Source organism: Rhea americana, unplaced genomic scaffold, assembly GCF_003343005.1.
Source record: "Rhea americana isolate MKP2758 unplaced genomic scaffold, rheAme1 scaffold_346, whole genome shotgun sequence".
NCBI lineage: Eukaryota > Metazoa > Chordata > Aves > Rheiformes > Rheidae > Rhea > Rhea americana.
The window spans coordinates 466,998-484,114 of NW_028186475.1; the positions used below are offsets into that span (position 1 = coordinate 466,998).

The following is a 17,117-nucleotide window of genomic DNA, read 5'->3' on the forward strand; positions in this document are numbered from 1 at the left end:
GGCGGGAGGGGGGGTATGGGCCGGACGCCTGGGCCCCGCGGGCGTCCCCAGCGCTGAGGGCGTCGCCTCAGCCCGGCGAGGGGGAGCCGAGCCGAGCCGGGCCGGGCCGGCGTCGCCCTCACAGCGCCCGCCCGGGACAGCGAGCCCCGAGGGCGGAGATGGCGCCTCCGGGTAGCCTGCGCGGAGCACGACGGCCCCGGGGGTGCTCAGCCCGGGACAGAAATTAAACCCGCTTGTCCTTAACTTCGTTCTTAGTGCGGCGGCCGCCGGAGCGTCGCCTCCGCGCTGGGCGCGGGAGGGATGGCCCGGCGACGGCCGCGTCCGGCCCTGGGCTGAGCCGCGACGACACCGCGTCGCAGACCTCGAGCGTGCTGACTGGCGGCGCTTCCTGTTGAGCAAAACATCTGCTTTGCTAAACAGCATCTTTATTAAATCCACAATATGCAGATTTGGGGTTTTTTTTTGCGGTGCCCAAAATGCTTCCAACAACTTCCATGGAATTAGGGTGATCTAAAGTACGTGAGGATCTGATCCAGCACAGATGCATGGGAGTATTTGCACATACAAGTAAATGGGCAGAGAGCTACATGAGAAGTCCTGCTCTGAGGGCGCGTGCTCGGCGTACTCTGGTCCCTGTGCTAGTGGACTTCTTTATTAGCTCGTATCTGGTTGTACATCTTGCTGTTTGTGCTAATTGAACAACCACAGATACTTCCGCGGTACGGAACAGCAATCTCTATTTAATAAACATTGCCACTGAAAGGAACGCTTCTTAAGGGCCTACATTATTATTCAAATTGATGCTGAGGATGATGTAAAGAAGGAAACATGTTCAACAGCTCTTCACTGATCTTTCCACAGCAACTTATATCAGCTTCATTATGCTGTTTATACAAACACTGTAAAATGCTGTCCCATTGGTATTACACTACTAATTGGAACTACTACTTTCAGAAAGAAAAACACAACTTGTAAAGACCAAAATGGAAACCTGGTTGTAATTTGCATCTCAGTGTTCCTTTCTTCATTGAGAGCTGGTGGATTTATTTGTATAATTACAAATCTGTTCTGATTTATCCAGGCATTCTGTATATTGCATTTATCAATGTATATAATCAATAAAGTATTTTTACATTGCTATTTACTGACAGGTTTTACAAATAAATACTGCCTTAGCATAATGAAAATAGRTGGCATCAGAGTTGCTTTATCTGGCATAAACTCGGCCTAAASTGAATTCTAGGAAGATTCYAGCCAAGAACAGGGATGATCAATTAAAGAAGATAATGCACAAACTGCTCTTCATTCTTTGCAGCTASCTGTGTGTTTCTGTACTGGCTGGTRTTCTCTAATGGTTCACTGCACTACAAGTCTGGTGTATTTACAGCAGTCTTCATGCTGTTCTCCCAGAAGATCATTTCAGGACAGCATCATATTCATTTAAACCAGTGTTTATTAACTACCCTGTAAGAAGGTACTAGAGGTGAAAGCTATGCCCAAACAGCAGAAATACACTAGCAATCTCCAAATCCAAATTTTCCTCAGTGACAGTGCAGATRGTGAAATACTAGGACTGTGTTTGATCCAACAGGTTTGAGGCCTGTGCTAAAATGGGCTGGACAAGTGTTAGATCAGTCTAAAATTATATTGCCTTTATTTTTTAATAAACACAAAAAACACAAAGATACTTGAGGAGATTGTGAAGTAGGACCGAGTGAAAACACTTTGTAGTAGCTATGATTCTGAGCCTTCGTGGATCAAAGATTCATCTCTTTTTTCTGTCTTGTTTTTTTCTGGTTCAGGAACAGGTAAGCCAAGAATGTCAGCAGTGAATATCTCTGCTGTGATTTCATCTGGAATTTCTTCCAGTAAAGCTGCTGCACCTAGAGAGCAGTAACAACAACAACACAAAACACACAACGGCAACATAAAAAACAGGTTTCCATAGGAGTAAGGTTCATAAGCGGCGCTTAAGCGGACGGAATGTTTTAAAGATGTATGAAGTAATCATGAAAAAGGATTAGCTTAGCTTAATACTTTATGCATCCTTATCGGGGACAAACTGTCAAACCTGTGAGGCGGGCAGTCTCACCTCGCAGTAATTACCCACACAACAACAAACGGAACTTTTACACTCCAGAGCTTTCACTTGGTTCTAGGATCTTTAGGAATCCTGGGGTTTCAAAGCTGGTTGACAGGGCTAGGCTGTTCCCTCAGAAGATGCACCTTCAAAGCACACAGGTGCGTTACCAGATGCCGTTCTAGGCTGGTGTGGACTGGGATACGAACTGCATAAAAATGTGGTACTTAGAAGCAGTCCCAATTAAAATGGACAATGCTACTTGGATGAAATCAATATTATGATTTGCTATTCTAGACTGGTGTAGACTGGGASATAAATTGTATAGAAACGTGGTAGGTAGTTACCAACAGTTCCRTTATAATGGACATTACTGCCTGGATAAAATCAACACTATAATTTGCATACTCTAGGATTTCTTTTTGCCTGTGGACTTTGGCGTGTAAACCTTCCACTGTGTGTTTCTAATTTCAGTTCCAAGCCAGCAGATAAACAGCAATGTAATCTTGTCAGGTCCCAGTTACATTTCATTGTTCATTTATTTTTAGATACATCCATGCAATTGTTGCATGGATCAAGGACAATCTATAGCTCTATGACTATTTTTGCAGTCCTGTCTGAATATTTTTGACAGCTCCTGGCCAAACAGGGTAATAGGTTTGCAATTTAAATTACTCTGGGAATTGAAGCACTTCTACTTCTGTGTTGTGTAGAATGATAATCCTGTGTACCTGAGGTATCACGGGTGCCTAATTCAGATATTCCTCCCTCTGGATTCATGCCCAGCAAGKTGGTCAGACATACTGCCAGTTCTTCCTCTGTCATATGCTCTCCTGTACAGTAAAGCAACACCAGTCTCTTGGGTTATGGTATCATTAACACAAAAACTAGCAGACCGCTCTGACAAGAACAGCGTACAAACAGAATAGGGTGGTCTGAAAGAAGATTTGGCTTTTCTGAGATGCATGCCACCACATCAGCAATCAAAATGCATGATCCCAACCCAGGAAAATGTTGGTCCTAGGGAAAAATTGTTCATGTATACTGCATGYATTTGGGGCAAATGTATTTATCAAAGGGAAAGACGCTGTTGCAGATGGCTTTTTAGGCTAGGTTGCACCTGCAAAGGCTTGTGYTTCTATTCCCACCAAAGCGCTCCCAGCACAGGACAGACCACGGTCCAGGTAGTCCAGTGTCCATGGCAGTAGCCAGTTCTACCAAGAGGAGGAAGAGGAAGGTGTGGCAGAGTCTTTAATACAGCATCCTGGAATAACTTGGATGTAGCAGTTGTTCCCAGTTAACGGTTGGCTCACGCCCTGAAGCATAAAGCTATAGATCCATTATGAAACTTCTATCCTATCTGATTGCTGTTCACACCATCCACAGACATAACTAACCCCTCTCATATTGGCTGAATCCTTGGTTTCAAAGCGTCTCTATGGCGAGGAGTTTTACCAGTTGATGTACTGAATGAAACAGCTTTTCCCTTTTCCTGTTTTAATGCTCAGCTGCAATAAATGCTCCTTGTTCTTACAAAAGGAGCAAGATAATACAAGTACTTTATTTACCTCTCTACAACACTGGTCATCAGTGTATTTACACATGCCTTTACAATGTTGCCTCTGATTAAGCTAACCTAAACCATCCCTATCTTTCCAGACTTTCACATATAGTTCAGTCCAGGACTCTGACCATTTTCATTCCTCCTTTCTTGTCCCTCTCTCCTTCAGCTTTATGTTACCTTTCTGGACACTGTGTGACTAGAAAAGAAGATGATAGTTCAGACAAGGGTGTGCTGGAAGGGGGGTATCATTGCTGAGATCCATGCTCTTCRTTTGATGGACAAGATACTTAAGGCCAGCAGAGAGAGTGCAGTTGAGATGACAGACGTGATTACTCAATTTAAAATTCCAAGACAGGTGGCTCCACGCGCCTGCCCTCGTTAYCAAGCTATAGTTCCAGATTAATTTTTTCTGCAGTGAGTACATTCTGAAATTGAAGCCAGAACTAGCAAGCATACAGCTAATATTAGAAAAGAAATAACTCACCTCTGCACTGAAGCAGCAACAGTAAGTCTCCTCTGTCAATAACTTTTTCTCCATTCTCATTATCATAACCAAGGACCTGAAACGCTCTCCGTATTTTTTTCATTGACAAGCCAAATGCAGGTCGATGATTTACATAAAGTTTGATGAAATCCCCTAAATTGATTTTTGTCACTTGTTTTCCAGTATCCACATACTCGCTGAATTTTACTTCATTTATCATTTCTTCAATCTAAAGATCAAGGCAAGAAAGGTTGTTACAAGTTTTCCCGTTGAAGAGCATTGAGCCAGTTTCTGATCTCAAGCAAGCCGAGGCACCGTGACTGCACGTATTGGCACACAGATGTCATTGCTCTATCCCAGCAATGAGCAGGCACTCAGCAGCTGAGAGWGCACAGAGCTAATGATTATGCGCCTGTTGTTACAACAGTATCAGGTAAAGACAAGGGCAGCAGATGCTTATTTTGAATTTCCTATATTTGCTTGGGAAATAGTTCTTCACGGAGCCACTCTAAGATTTAGGTGCGCATAATTGAGTTTATGCTCAAAATTACATTCACCCCAGCAGTGTAATTCCTGCAGTATTCTGGCATCTCTCTCAGATAAGCATTTTGCCCAGTATGTTATGTGTTACTGCTACGAGGTGGAGAAGAAACTGTCCCCTGGGGCCTGAGCGGCAAAGGCGCTCAGTGACTCGCAGCTGTTTCCAGTACCTTTGCCGCAGCTGTGCCTCCGCTCCGGGGACAGTGGGCAAGCAAACCACGAACAGTAAATATAGCACCCCACTACCCAACTGCGCGCACGGAAGTCCCAACTTAACCAGGCTGCGCGCAGTAAATACACACCGGGGCTGGCCTAGGCGATCTCCCTCTCACCCTGCAGCCCTCCTCGACACGCATCTGGTGCAGCTCTGTCGCTGCAAAAAACCAGAGCTCAGCTTTGCTCCGTGGGGCTCACGTTCTGCCATTCCTATTGCTGGATCGCTTTTCTGCGGGGCAAACGGGCAAGCTCCRAGCGCGCTCGATCCTCGTGGCTTTCCTCAAGGCCGGGGCTGTGAGTCAGCCCRGGGGCAGCCGTGCAGAGGTTTGCTTGGAAGGCAGGTCCCGCTCCAGGCCTTCGTYGCCCTCGTGCTCGGGGAAGCAGCGCCCTCGGAGACACCGGGGAGGGAAAGGCCGGGAGAGGTCCCTGTGCCAACGCGTACCAAGCATACCRCTGCCCGGGAAGGGAAGCTGACGCAAGCGCTCCCTGGGGAGGACTTTGCATTCAGCCCCGGGCCTTTGTCCGCCTGTCACAAGTTTTTCCATTGAATGAAGCTCGGGGAAGATGGAAATCTTAGCCTTAGATTTTTCCTGTAGCAAATGTCACACCAAGCAAGAACAGTCAATTTTGCTCAGATCTAGCTGATCTGGGACTAGGTTTTATATCAGTCCCACTGAACTGCAAAAGAAAAACACCAATTCCCCAAAGCTTTGCTAGTCAGCCCAAGCTGCTTTTTCTCCCTCATGATTTTCCTTTATTAAAACACTCTGGAGAGAGATGAACTTTCTGTACTTCAGTGTTGTCCCGCCTGCTTTGAGAAGCGGATTGTAGACCACCTATCTTCACAGCAACTTAGCACCTCTGTTTCCTTCCACAAAATGCTGTTTCGATTTTGATGCTTTTTTGAGGGGGTTAAGTTATTCTTCCAGAGACATTTCCCAGCAAGCACATATCGGAGGAATACATCCTCTGTGTCCCCAAGAGGCAGAAATGTAATGAGCCAAGGAAAAGGTCTAACAAAGTAGAAGGGGACACAACCAAGCATGGCAGAAAGCAAAGTGGTCCCAGCTTAGACTGACACTGACTGGGTGCAGGAGCTCCAAAGAAAGTCTGCTAGGTGGTGGTTGTAGTGAAGGTCCTGCCTCCCATCTGCTGCCTCTTCTGGTAGAGAGGACGGCCAGGCAGATGGGGTGCCACTGACTCTAGGAGCGTCTCAGCAGCCCGCGAGGCTCCCATGCAATCAGCAGAGACGAGCGCTGCCTCCTCCGCAGAAAGATGAAGGGAACRCAGTGATGCACCGCTTCCCCTGGGAGAACCCCTCCTGTGCTGAAGGCCTGGAGCTGGTGCAGGGAGGTTGTTATCCAAATCGCCTTGCATCAGATTCAGTGATTTTTTTTCCCCGTGTGCTTTAATTACCCTTCTGCCAGGTTGCAATATTACAAAAGAGGCATGTGCACAGGCAAACTGCCTTGGGGATGTAACTACAAAAGGGGAGAAGCAGCACCCTTATTAAATCAGTTGTCTTTGACTGCTGTAAAATTTGAAGCTAAAAAGCTCTTGAGAAATGTTTGATAGGAGGCTCCACTGCTGCAACCTGAAAGGCAAGCTCAGAGAGAGCCTCTGCAGAGTTATCAGTTATGAAAGAGCCTTAATTCCATGGGAATAGAAACTGCCGGCTCCATCTCAAGTCATTCTTTCATCAGTCCAAGACAGATCAAGAGAAAGAGGCACTGTTACATCCAAAAGAGTCACTGCACGGAGCTAAATGTTCCCATCCCCTTTGGTGTCTTGTGTTATTGAACACACGTAAGAAGCTTTGGCTGAGTCTCCATCCAAAYCTGCAGGGACTCCTTACGGCTGAGGACTCAGCCCATGGCCCACCCAGCACATGGTGCCTGTAAAGATGCTCAGACATTACTGGAAGTCACAGAGACGCTGCAGGACAACGCTGCCCACACTAGGTACTTTTGTCCATCGACCATGGAAAGTTGGTGACCATTGCCCCTAGGGGCCAAAGGAGGATTCGTTCCTCAGCTCCCTCAGTTTATCTTCTGAAGAAAGCCAGCTCTCTTCAGAGGGGGCACCCCTGGGTGTTGTGTGATCTGCGCACTTGGCTCCTGGAAGATCTCAGGTCATCTCTCCTCGAACGTGTCCCAGCTCTCAAGCCCCGAGTTCGTCCCAGCCTGCCCCGGCAGCCATCCAGCTCTCCAGTGAGGGATCGTGGCTTCCTCAGAAACATGCTGCCAGATTCTGATCACTCCTCTATTGATGCAGACCAGGTAAAATACATTAAAAACCAGCAAATATGCGCTGGAGCCATCTGGCATGACAGTGGTCAGAATCTGGCCCRTGGGACACTTGGTAAATGCAATCGTTCTCGCTCTTTTTTACTTTTAACAACAACAACATTAAAAACAACCGACTGACCTTTTCCTCCGATGGATAAAATCCCATTGCTCTCATTACAAAAGGAATTTCCTCCAAGGGAATGTGTGTTGACACCTGTCTGGTCTCCATTGTGTCCATACCGTGGCTGCGCAGCTGCGCGTAGTAAAAATAGTCTTCCAGTTCCTGGGAGGGATTCAAAAGGAACACTGTAAAGCGTGGCCGCCAACCGGCGCAGCAGATAAAGCTCCTTTCAAGATTTATTAACAGGCATATCAATGAGCACGTTGTTAAAGGCGATCTGGACAAAAAAAATAAAGAAATGTCGAGCCTGTGTAAACGAATCTTAAACTCTAAGCAGCTGTTGCCGCCGAGCGTTCGCGGCGGATCGCAATTACCCTGAAGAACTCGCCGTCTCTGCCGCCGTCGAGCAGGCTGTAGAAGGGCACCAAGTCCTCGCCGCCCAGGGGAACGGCGGCCTCCAAGGCCCTGCAGCCCGCGGAGGAGGGAAGGCGCGGGAAAGGGTCACGCGAGGAGAGATTTCGTGTTCCCCTTTCTAGTCGTCGCCCGGAGGCGCTTTCAATAAATAAATGAAGTCCCCGGGCGGCAGAGCGCGGGGAGGCGAAGGGCTGCCCCGGGCTGCGCGCGCCCCTGCTGTCGGCCTGCCCGTCCGCCGCGCGTTCCCCACGCAGGTTTTCCATACGGCGGCACAGCGTGGGAATCGCTCCCGAGCGGTGCCCTTGTCTAGCGGAACGAGCGCCGGGCCGGGAGCCAGGAGCTTTTCCATGGACTTGAGCTTGCTGCCTGGCATTTAGCTGCTCTGCTTCCTTACAGAGAYGTTGAGGGAGATCCAGAATTAGCTGGATCGGCGTTTTGCCCGTGCAGGGAGCTGGCGCTTGGTGTTTGCAACCAGCCGCACAAACCAAAGCTCCCGCTTCCTTGATCCAACACGTTCCTCCCAATAACTCAGGGCAACCCGTTACTCTGCATCGTCTGCTATAGCGGGCATCTGCCRCAGGTGCAGCGCGCATTGACCTAAAAAAGCCTCTGCGCCGCCTCCCCGCTCTTCGTTTCAATTTCGTAGGCAGCTGGGGCCAAAAGAACCAGTTGGGCTTGTGCGTGTGAAAAAGGGAACGAAGCGTGGTGCTGCAATCACAGCGCAGCGTTGCCACATCACGCCGCGCGTCTGGCAGCGCAGCTGCGGCTTTGATGCACACCTCTGGAGTGCGGCTTCCACGGGGTTTGGGCAAGCTTCACGCCTTTTTTCATAATTAAGTTATTTGGGCATTAAACACAGCGGAGACGCACAAGATGCCAGAAGCAGCAATAAAATGATAATTAGCTCATCAAGAGCTTCACTCCAAAAACAAATTACATAGGAATTCAACGTCGCCTGGACCCCGGCCAACCATTATAAAGAAGGATCATTTATAGTCTATTGCCTTCCTTAAAATGTCGCTTATTCTGACCCCCGACTGCTTAAGCCAMACAAAGTGGAAGAGAAAATAAATAAGCCCGTTGCTCCCCCACCCCGGTTTCCTTTGATCTGGCACGTGAMGGTGAGCTGGCTCAGCACCCTTTTGGCTCTCCTCCGCGCGCGCACCACCTGCGACGAGTGCTCTGCCCCGTGCCGGCGTGCGCCTGAGCCGCGACGCCTTTGCAGTCACAGAGCCGGGGCGCTCCAAAGGGCAAAACACGAGTGAGGGCTAAAATCGGGCAGGAATCTAGCAGGCGTTGCAGCCGCTCTTGCAGGAGAGGGCCCGCGCTGCGCTGCGCTCACGTCAGGATGCGCAGCTTCGGCCCGACTTGCAGAGCCGCCCGTGCGAACGCCCGGCCCCCGCCACGCTCCCCGCACGGCGTGGGAGCCTCCGGGAGCACCCGTCCCCTCGGGGCCGGGCCCCTCTGGCGCTGCCGCCCAGGAAAGCTGGCAGAGGGAAATCCTGCGCTTGCAGCCAGAGGCAGAAGAAACCTGGCAAAGGAGTTTAYCACCGACACTCCGGCCAAAGCCTGCAAAGCCTCATTTGCGAAAGCAGCCTCCAGTCCTCCAGCCGGCCCTTTTCCCGMCGTCCGTTTACTCATGTAAGCAAAGCTTTATAGGATTAAGGYGGCTCGCCCTAAATCCAGCCTTCAAATGCAGCGGGGATTTCCTAGCAAGTACTGCCCTGGCCCGTCTGGGGAACGGACATTTCTGTATCAGCTCTCTCTCCTCGCGCGCTCATCCCGCAGCCAGCACGGCTCTTCCCATCCTCTGACAACCCAAACCGTCCCCCATCACACCAGCCTTGTGGGGACCGGAAAATCCGGTTGCTTAGCGCCTGGGCAGCATTTCCCAGCCGAGAACAGCCTTTCCGCGGGCCGCGCTGGGCGGGGAGCCGCGGCGCGCGCCCTGCTCGCCTCCTCTCCGCGGCACTCACGGCAGGTTAACCTCCCACTTCAGCACGGTGCGGTCGTGCCCCCCCGCCGTGAAGACGTAGCGTCCGTCGTAGGAGCTGGCGAGGTCGGCCACGCCGTCTGGGTGGCAGATGAAAGCGAAGGACTTGTGGGGGTTGCCGTCGATGGGCAAAATCTGCACGCCGACCTGCGAGGGAAGAGGGAAGCGGCGCGGGCCGGGGCTCCTTTCCCCGGCTCCCCCGGAGCACGCCGCAGACGCTGCCCCTAACATCGGGAACGTGAGAGCCCGTGCGCAGCTGGAGGCTGCCACGCGAAGCAGTGCTGGTGCAGGGACGATCCAGCAAGCGCATCCAATGCAAGCAGGTGGGACTCCATACCTTGTCCTTTGTAATGTAAGCCAGATAGTGTTTCTGGGGGTCCGTCGGGTTTGTTGTCGGGAGGATTTGCATCTTCTCCAGAGGGGAGCCATAGGTTGGTCCCAAAAGGGTCTTTCTAAAAGGCAAATAACATCATTTTCCCCTCTGAACTGCTGTAGAGCACAAGAACAGATGGCTATGGTGAGCTACGGTTGATGCAAAGGCTGTAGCACTGGTTGACAGGCCAGGCCAGGCCCCGTGTCTGGAAGGGCCCACATCAGGGCTAAGAGAGGAATTTAGTGCTCAAGGATGACTCAGTCCTTGGGTTTTGCTGATCCTGTGGGCTCCTATCACTTTATCTTATGTCCAAATGCCGTGTCTCTAGCCCAGTGTGCTGGGCAGCCTGAGAACCATCTGGAGCCATGAGAACCTTCCTAGATCGACATGGTGGAGACAAGTATGGAGCACCCTGGGGGCACCATCAGCATCGCTGGTGGCGAACACATGCTCACGCATGGGAGCAGGGAAGTCATTAGGAGGAGGAAAATCCAAATCGAGGATGGGGCTCCCAGGCAGAAGGTGAGAGGATCTGGGACCACGAGGGCTGAACCTCTCCTCTACCTGCACATTTTGGTCGTGGTGTTGTAGAGCTTCATCTTGTAGCAGCTGTTGGCAGTGAGGATGAAGGACTCTGTGCTGAGCTGCGGATACCAGGCCAAGCACAGCGGCACCGCTGCCTGCTCTATCCGGTCCCGGTGTAAGACCACCAGGTGGTCCTTGCTGCTGCTGTTTAGGTCATATTCAACCTGGAGGGAAGACAAGGAAATGCAGCAACTCCCCTGGGCTTGGCCAGCAAATGGGACCCCTGTGGATCAACTGGATCCAGGATCTGTCGCTGGGACCAGACTAAGTAGCCCACAGGCACAGAGACTCAGTCCTGAGCCCTGGCAGACCAGCTGAGGAACAGTCCCTGTGATAGGGCCGTGAGGGCATAAGGAGCTGGAGAGCCAGAGATTGAGTCTTCCTCGATGTTCTTATGAAGCCCCCTGCCCCCTGCTTTAACCTAACTCCACTGCCCTACAGACTTGCCCATCAACTCACCAGCTGCCTGTCCTCCCCAAGGCTTAAGAGCCTGGGCTCGTCGCTGTCTAGCTGCACCCCAAAGAGGATGCTCCGGATGGGCTTGTAGTGGGAGTGCAGCCCCGCCAGGTGTTCCCAGCATCTCTGCCCATTTCGCAGAACTCGTCTGTAAACCGTCACCGAGAGTTTCTCGTCCTGGAACGACGGCACAGAGGTCAAGAAGCTGCCATTCCAGTGTGTCCCCTGGCTGGCAGCAAGTGGCTTTGCATGTCCCCAGCCAGCTTTGGTCGGTGCTTGCAGCTAAGCAAGTCCCACCAGGAGGACTGCAGCCACAGCCAGGGGAAAACATTGCGTCAGGCAGAGAGACCCCCAAAGGGCAGCGGTGCCGCAGAGGGAGCAGCTCCCCATGGACCACGAGACAGAAAGAAACCCCCGGTCTAGCTGCTTCCACAGATGGCTGAAGAGCTAAAGCTTGTCACTAAAGTTAGCGATGGGATTCTGCCAGCGACAGCTCCGTGGAGCCACTGGGGCTGGTCACGTTTTTACCGAATGACTCTTCGAGCCAGGAAAAGCATTCTGCAGCCGCAGAGCCCCTGGGAAGGGACAGTCCTCCCTGCTGCTTGCTCAGCGTTACATCACAGGATGGCCAGCAATTCCCAGTCCCACCGAAAGCTGCACCACGAGCAACACACACAAATCACAAAGAGGAAAAAACAAGCTTACAGCGGTTGCAAGGTACTCAGAGTTGTGCGAGAAGGCAATATGAGTCACGGGGCCTCGCGAGAACTTGAACTCTTTGCAGCTGGACCAGAGAGAAATAGCATCGAGGATGTAAACGCTTCCATCAGTGAAGCCGGCCGCCAGGAGAGAACCTGAGAAGCACACCAGAACCAAATCCCGACACAACCGCGCATCCCAGGACCAGCACCCGGCATACAGGGCGATCGTGGGCCCAGAGTACCTTCAGGGCTGTAGGACAGGCACTGGATGCTGGCTCCAACGAATATCCTGCTAACAAGGTACTTAGTCTGCTCGTAGTCCCACACCTTCAGCAGCCCGCAGTGACTCCCTACGGCAAGGAGCGCTTGGCTGGGGTGACACGCGATGGCGTTCACAGCTCTCTTGGCCTCCTCCATGACTTTTTCATATTTTGTCCCGTCTGTTGCAACATGGAACACTGTTGCATCAGCAGTTGAAAGGATAAAGTTCCTGTTTAGTGTGAAAGAAACAGAATTTGATGAATCAGACTGGCTCATCTCCCTCCAAGCTACACGACATTTATTCTCTCGGTGGCAGCTTAGCTGGACAATCACTTATATTTTGTGATACACAATATGCAGACACATCCCGAGCAGGAAGGCAGGTGGCTCTTTGTGTTCACGACCTGGTAAATCTCCACGTGAAGACACTGGAGCTGGTTACATTTTCTGCTTGGGTAGGCGAGTCAGAAGACGAATAACATCTGGGTAGGTTTTGCCGTTTGCAAGTCACTGGTGTGTGAGACGGATAAATGAGCAATTGAGGATGCTCTGAATAGTCCTTTCACATGTCTCCATGCCACCATTGTTAGTGGCCACATGTTGCCTGTGCTGCGACGGACGGGGTCAGGGCAGAGCTTTCGACCCGCCGTGCAGACAGAGCAGCTGTCTGTCCGCTCGCTCAGCCGTGCCGACCGTAACGCGGCTGAGACGGTCCCGCTGCAGAGCTGGCGATGTGTAACGAGGACATCTGAATAATTATGCACATTGCGGAACAAATATGTATAGCTGCCAGCCAGCCTGAGGACTCAGTCTGGGACCAGTAAAAGGGTCAGGAGAGGACCACACAGAGACCTAAATACAAGAGCTGCCCAGCCGGACGTGCACGGCTTCCGGCAGGCAGTGCTGATGGGGAAATCGCTGCCCCTTTTGCATAGCCGCCCCACAAAGTGCCTCCTGAGCCGGATCCTCACCCGGGGCTTGGTCCCTGCTCCCTCAGCTCGGTCTGAGCGGCACCAGCAAGCCGTGAAACGCTCGCGGGGTCTGCGAGACTTTCAGAGGAGGCCTTTGAACGTTCATCGACGGGAGCGTTCGAAAGAGCTGCCCTGCGAGCCCGGCCCCAGGCGCGCGCCCCTGCCAGCGGCCGCTTCCCGCGTTTCCGGCCCAGCCGAGGGAGGACGCCGCAGGTCCCGTGCAGGCAGCGGGGCCGCAGCCGGCCCCTCGCGGAGCTGATCCTGGGAGCCGGGCGAGACGAGCAGCCTCTCGGCTTCCCCCTTGCTGCCCCTTTTACTTCCCAGAACGGATGCAAGCGGCAGAAGCTACGACAGTCACCCAGAAAGAGGCTCGAGACGACAGCGGCTGACGGGGACCCACGGGACACCCGCCTGGAAAAGGCCGTTTCCCGGGGCGCTGTTCCAGGCTGGAGAGGAACGCGTCTCGCACGGCTCTTTGGAAAACGCGTGCGGCTAAGGACGGACGTTGCCAGAAGAGGCTTAGACAGGAGCGACTGCCAGCCGGTCTGCGGGCCGGACCGCGCGCAGCACAGCCTCAGCCGGCCTGCGGACCCCCGCGCGCCTCCACGCAGGGGGGTCTCGCCGCGCAGCGGGGCGGCGAGCCCAGCCGGGCACCCCAACCTGGCGCGTCCACGCGGCGGCACCCGGGGCCGGTGCGGCTGGGGCAACCTCTGCGCCGCGGCCCCCAGATTAGCTTGCTGGCGGTGATAAAATCTAACTGGAAATAGCCATCCGCAGGAGGGATTTATTGGGGGGGGGATTAAGGGACCCGGCGGGAGCTGCCGGCTCTGCGTTAGTGGAGACAGCGCCGGTGCTCCTCCAGCCTGCGCCGAGGCACGGGGCAGGTCCCTGGTTTTGGACGTGCTGTGGCCCCCCCCCGGGTCGCGACGGCTGCTGGGGCCGCGGAGGGCCGTGCAGGCAGAGACGAGCTGCCAGCAGACACTGCCTGCTTGGCCCACCCCAAAACCCAAAGGGCAGAGCTGCAGGGCACAGCGGGCCGTGCTCCCTCTCCGTCCCACCGGCCCGGCCCCGACGCTGCCTTCCCTGTGTCCGGACGTTTCACCCAGGGACAGAGTTAAAATCTGCTCCTGCCCTGCAGGGAGCCCGTGGGGCAACCTTCAGCTGAAGGTTTCCGCAGCTTTGAAGCCGCGGGGCAGCAGGAGGAGAAGATGGGGCGCCCACCTGACGACGAAGGGCTGGCCGCCGATGGTGCAGGACCTGGCGTAGTCCGCAGAGGGGCTGGGAGGGGATTTGGAGAAGGAGATGGAGCGGATGGGGCCCACTTGGAGGTGGCTGTACCAGTTCAGAAGCTGCAGCTGCCCGTCGTAGAATTTAACGTTGCCTTTGACGTCGCAGGCTACGAAATAGCTGAAAGGAAGGCGAAAGGCTTTGTTACGGGAAAGCGCTGCAGAGCAGCCGGCATGTCCCTGTGAGCCGGGACGTGAGACAAGGCCCGTAAAACGCCCCGGAAAGCTTTTAATCAACACGTCGGAGGAGAACGCTCCAACGCCCACCAGAGACAGAAGCAACTGCCCTTTCCTTTGCCCAAGCGGGTGAGACGAGCCCCGCGCCGACACGGCCCGTGAGGGCTGGGCGGCGCAGGAGCCGCCGGCCCTGCGGGACCCTGCCGCGGGCCCCTGCCCGCGCCCCGCGCTCCCGCTGCCGGCAAAGCCACGAGGCCGGGATGCAGCCGTGTGATCCCCCGTGCCCACGGACAGCCCGGTGCCTGAGCTGCCCCAGGACCTGGGAGAGCTGGCGTCACATCACCTTGAGTTTTCAGCTGCTTTTTTAAGCGAAGGAAGAGCGTTTTGGCCAAATTAATTGCTGGAAAAAGCAGGGTCGGAGTCTCACAGACCAGCTCTGACGCCGCAGTGCTCAGGGTGCCTAAGGGCTGTACGGGAGGCTGCTGAAGGCTGCGGAGGTGTTACCTCTCCAGCACGGTGAGCACGGTAAAGCCGTCCTTCTGCATGGGCATCAGCTTGATGGCTTTCATGGTGTGCGGCTTCACCGGCGGTTCCCGGGGCGGGGGGCGAGGGCAGACCGCGTCCCACAGCACCAGCTTCCCGGCCGAGGTGCCGGTCAGGGCTTGCGAGTTGTTAAAATGAAAAACGGACTGGCTGAAGTGCCCCACCGCTTTGCTGAAGGTCTGCGAAGAGAGCAGGGAGGCCGCGCGGGTCGGTGCGGGCGGCTGCTCCCGCGCCAACCACGACTGTTTCCCGTTGGCCACCTCGGGAAATTCCCTCCCGGTCCCGGGGCGGGATCGGCGCCGGGAGGGGAAGAGCCCCAGGAGGGGGTGCAACGGGAGATGCTCCCGCTGGGGCGGCGGGGGGAGAGCCCCTCCGGGCCTCCGCTCGGCCAGGCGCTGCAGTTACTCACCCCGTCGGTCAAGGGCGGCGCGCCGTACCGCAAGCCGGTGTCGCTCTGGGGAGGAAACCAGGACGTCCGCGCGAGAACAACCGTTTTATAACTGTGCTTTGCGATGCCGGCACGTCCCTCACCCGTTCCCAGGACGCTGGCCCCACGTCGTGCCTGCCAGAGCAGAGCTCCTGGGCCAGAAAGGCTGCAGGACCCGCTGCAGGGCACGAAACCCCCCTCCTGCACCCGCTGGCCTCCCCAAGGTGCCGCCACGTGGGGCCGCTCCAGAGGGAGCGGGGGGAGAGATGGAGACCGTCGCCCCGGGACCGGGGAGGGCAAGAGCAGAGGCAGGACCCTCCGGGGGCGCAACGTCCCGCTCACCGCGCTCCTACTTACCCAGAGGTAAAATATCACCTGGGTTTTACTGTTGCTGACAAACTCGTAGGGATTTTGGGGGTTAAAAACGACATAATCCTGAAAGGAAGAGGTGAGAACTGTGTTAATACCAAGCTGAGCAGTGTTTACTGTTTTTTCTTTCATGCAAAACATCTGCTTTTCTCCCAGATGTGCTTTACCACCTGCACCGAAGGACAGGCTGGGACGCACCAGAGCTACGCGCCCACCTCTGCGCCATGTCCCGGGGCTGCCGGGCGCCCACTGCTGCGGTGAGGGGCGCCACGGAGGAAGAGGAGGAAGAGGAGGAGGAGGAGGAGAAGGAGGCTGGGGCCAGCCAGCTCCTCCGCAGCCACTCACTCACCTGGCAGCCGAACTCGGGCCGCAGCTCCACGCTGCACACGGGCGTCTCCGTGGGGTAGGTCCACTTCCAAACGCAAACTCTCTGGCAGAGAAGGGGAAAACCGAGGGATGCTGGTGGCTTTCCGGGAGCGCCAAGGTTGCTCAGGCAAAGCCCATCCCCTCCGGCGGCAGGGGGGCAGCAGGCGCCAAGGACGGGGGCTGGCAGCGGGGCCTAATTTCCATTAACGATGCTAGAAACAGCTTTAATTAAAACGCATCAGAGACAGAAACTTTTATCCCAGCTAAAGATGCGCTTTCTAAACTCCACCGCGCTCAGGTTCACGAAACCCAGAGCCCCAGCTGTCGCCGTGCCGCCCGGCGCCGCCTCGCTCCCGCTCCCCAGCCAAAACCTTCGGGGAACCGACCGCTCGAGGCTACTGAAGAGGAAATATTTTCCGCACCTGGACTGTGCCAGCGCTAATGGTTGCCAGATACTTTGCGTTGCGCGAGATGGCGATGGCTGCGACCCCGTCGGCCGGGTGGCTGTCGAAGATGGTGTGCACGGGGATCCTGCGGGAGAACACCCGCGCGGGCGCGCTGAGCGGCTCAGGGAAAAACAAGAAACCCGGGAAACGGCCTGGCCGGTGACTATCGCGCCCGCGGCCGGTTTTCGGCCCCTTTGCCCCGCGCTCCCCGCGTTTCCCCTCGCTCCTGCCTCCGCGTGCCGCCGGCTCCGGGGCGGGGGCCGCGGGCGCCGTCGGCCGCTCACCCGGAGAAGGAATCCCAGACGATGACGAGGGCGTCGGGCCCCCGGTCGGCGGTGGCCACCCAGCGCTTGTCCTCGCTCACGCACAGGCACGAAATGACGTTGCGGTGACCCTGGAGGAGGAGGATGGTGAGGAGGAGGAGGAGACGACCCGCGCGGCCGCCGCCGCCGCCGC

At 54.8% G+C, this 17,117-nt stretch overlaps 1 protein-coding gene across 1 annotated transcript in view; it reads right to left on the reverse strand.

Moving 5' to 3' along the window:
- Positions 1 to 1,625: 1,625 nt before the first annotated feature.
- The window catches only part of CFAP251 (cilia and flagella associated protein 251), a 16,945-nt gene continuing 1,453 nt past the window's right edge, over positions 1,626 to 17,117 (reverse strand). The window contains exons 2-19 of the mRNA XM_085311622.1: positions 16,946 to 17,076; positions 16,638 to 16,746; positions 16,199 to 16,279; positions 15,838 to 15,915; positions 15,463 to 15,507; positions 15,015 to 15,232; positions 14,269 to 14,454; positions 12,058 to 12,305; positions 11,820 to 11,968; positions 11,118 to 11,291; positions 10,638 to 10,822; positions 10,038 to 10,152; positions 9,684 to 9,847; positions 7,668 to 7,758; positions 7,312 to 7,455; positions 4,129 to 4,357; positions 2,812 to 2,913; positions 1,626 to 1,883 (exon numbers count right to left, since the gene is read on the reverse strand). Of these exons, the coding sequence (XP_085167748.1) occupies positions 1,735 to 1,883; positions 2,812 to 2,913; positions 4,129 to 4,357; positions 7,312 to 7,455; positions 7,668 to 7,758; positions 9,684 to 9,847; positions 10,038 to 10,152; positions 10,638 to 10,822; positions 11,118 to 11,291; positions 11,820 to 11,968; positions 12,058 to 12,305; positions 14,269 to 14,454; positions 15,015 to 15,232; positions 15,463 to 15,507; positions 15,838 to 15,915; positions 16,199 to 16,279; positions 16,638 to 16,746; positions 16,946 to 17,076 (2,598 nt within the window). The 3' untranslated portion in view covers positions 1,626 to 1,734. The remainder of the gene's footprint in view (positions 1,884 to 2,811; positions 2,914 to 4,128; positions 4,358 to 7,311; positions 7,456 to 7,667; positions 7,759 to 9,683; positions 9,848 to 10,037; positions 10,153 to 10,637; positions 10,823 to 11,117; positions 11,292 to 11,819; positions 11,969 to 12,057; positions 12,306 to 14,268; positions 14,455 to 15,014; positions 15,233 to 15,462; positions 15,508 to 15,837; positions 15,916 to 16,198; positions 16,280 to 16,637; positions 16,747 to 16,945; positions 17,077 to 17,117) is intronic.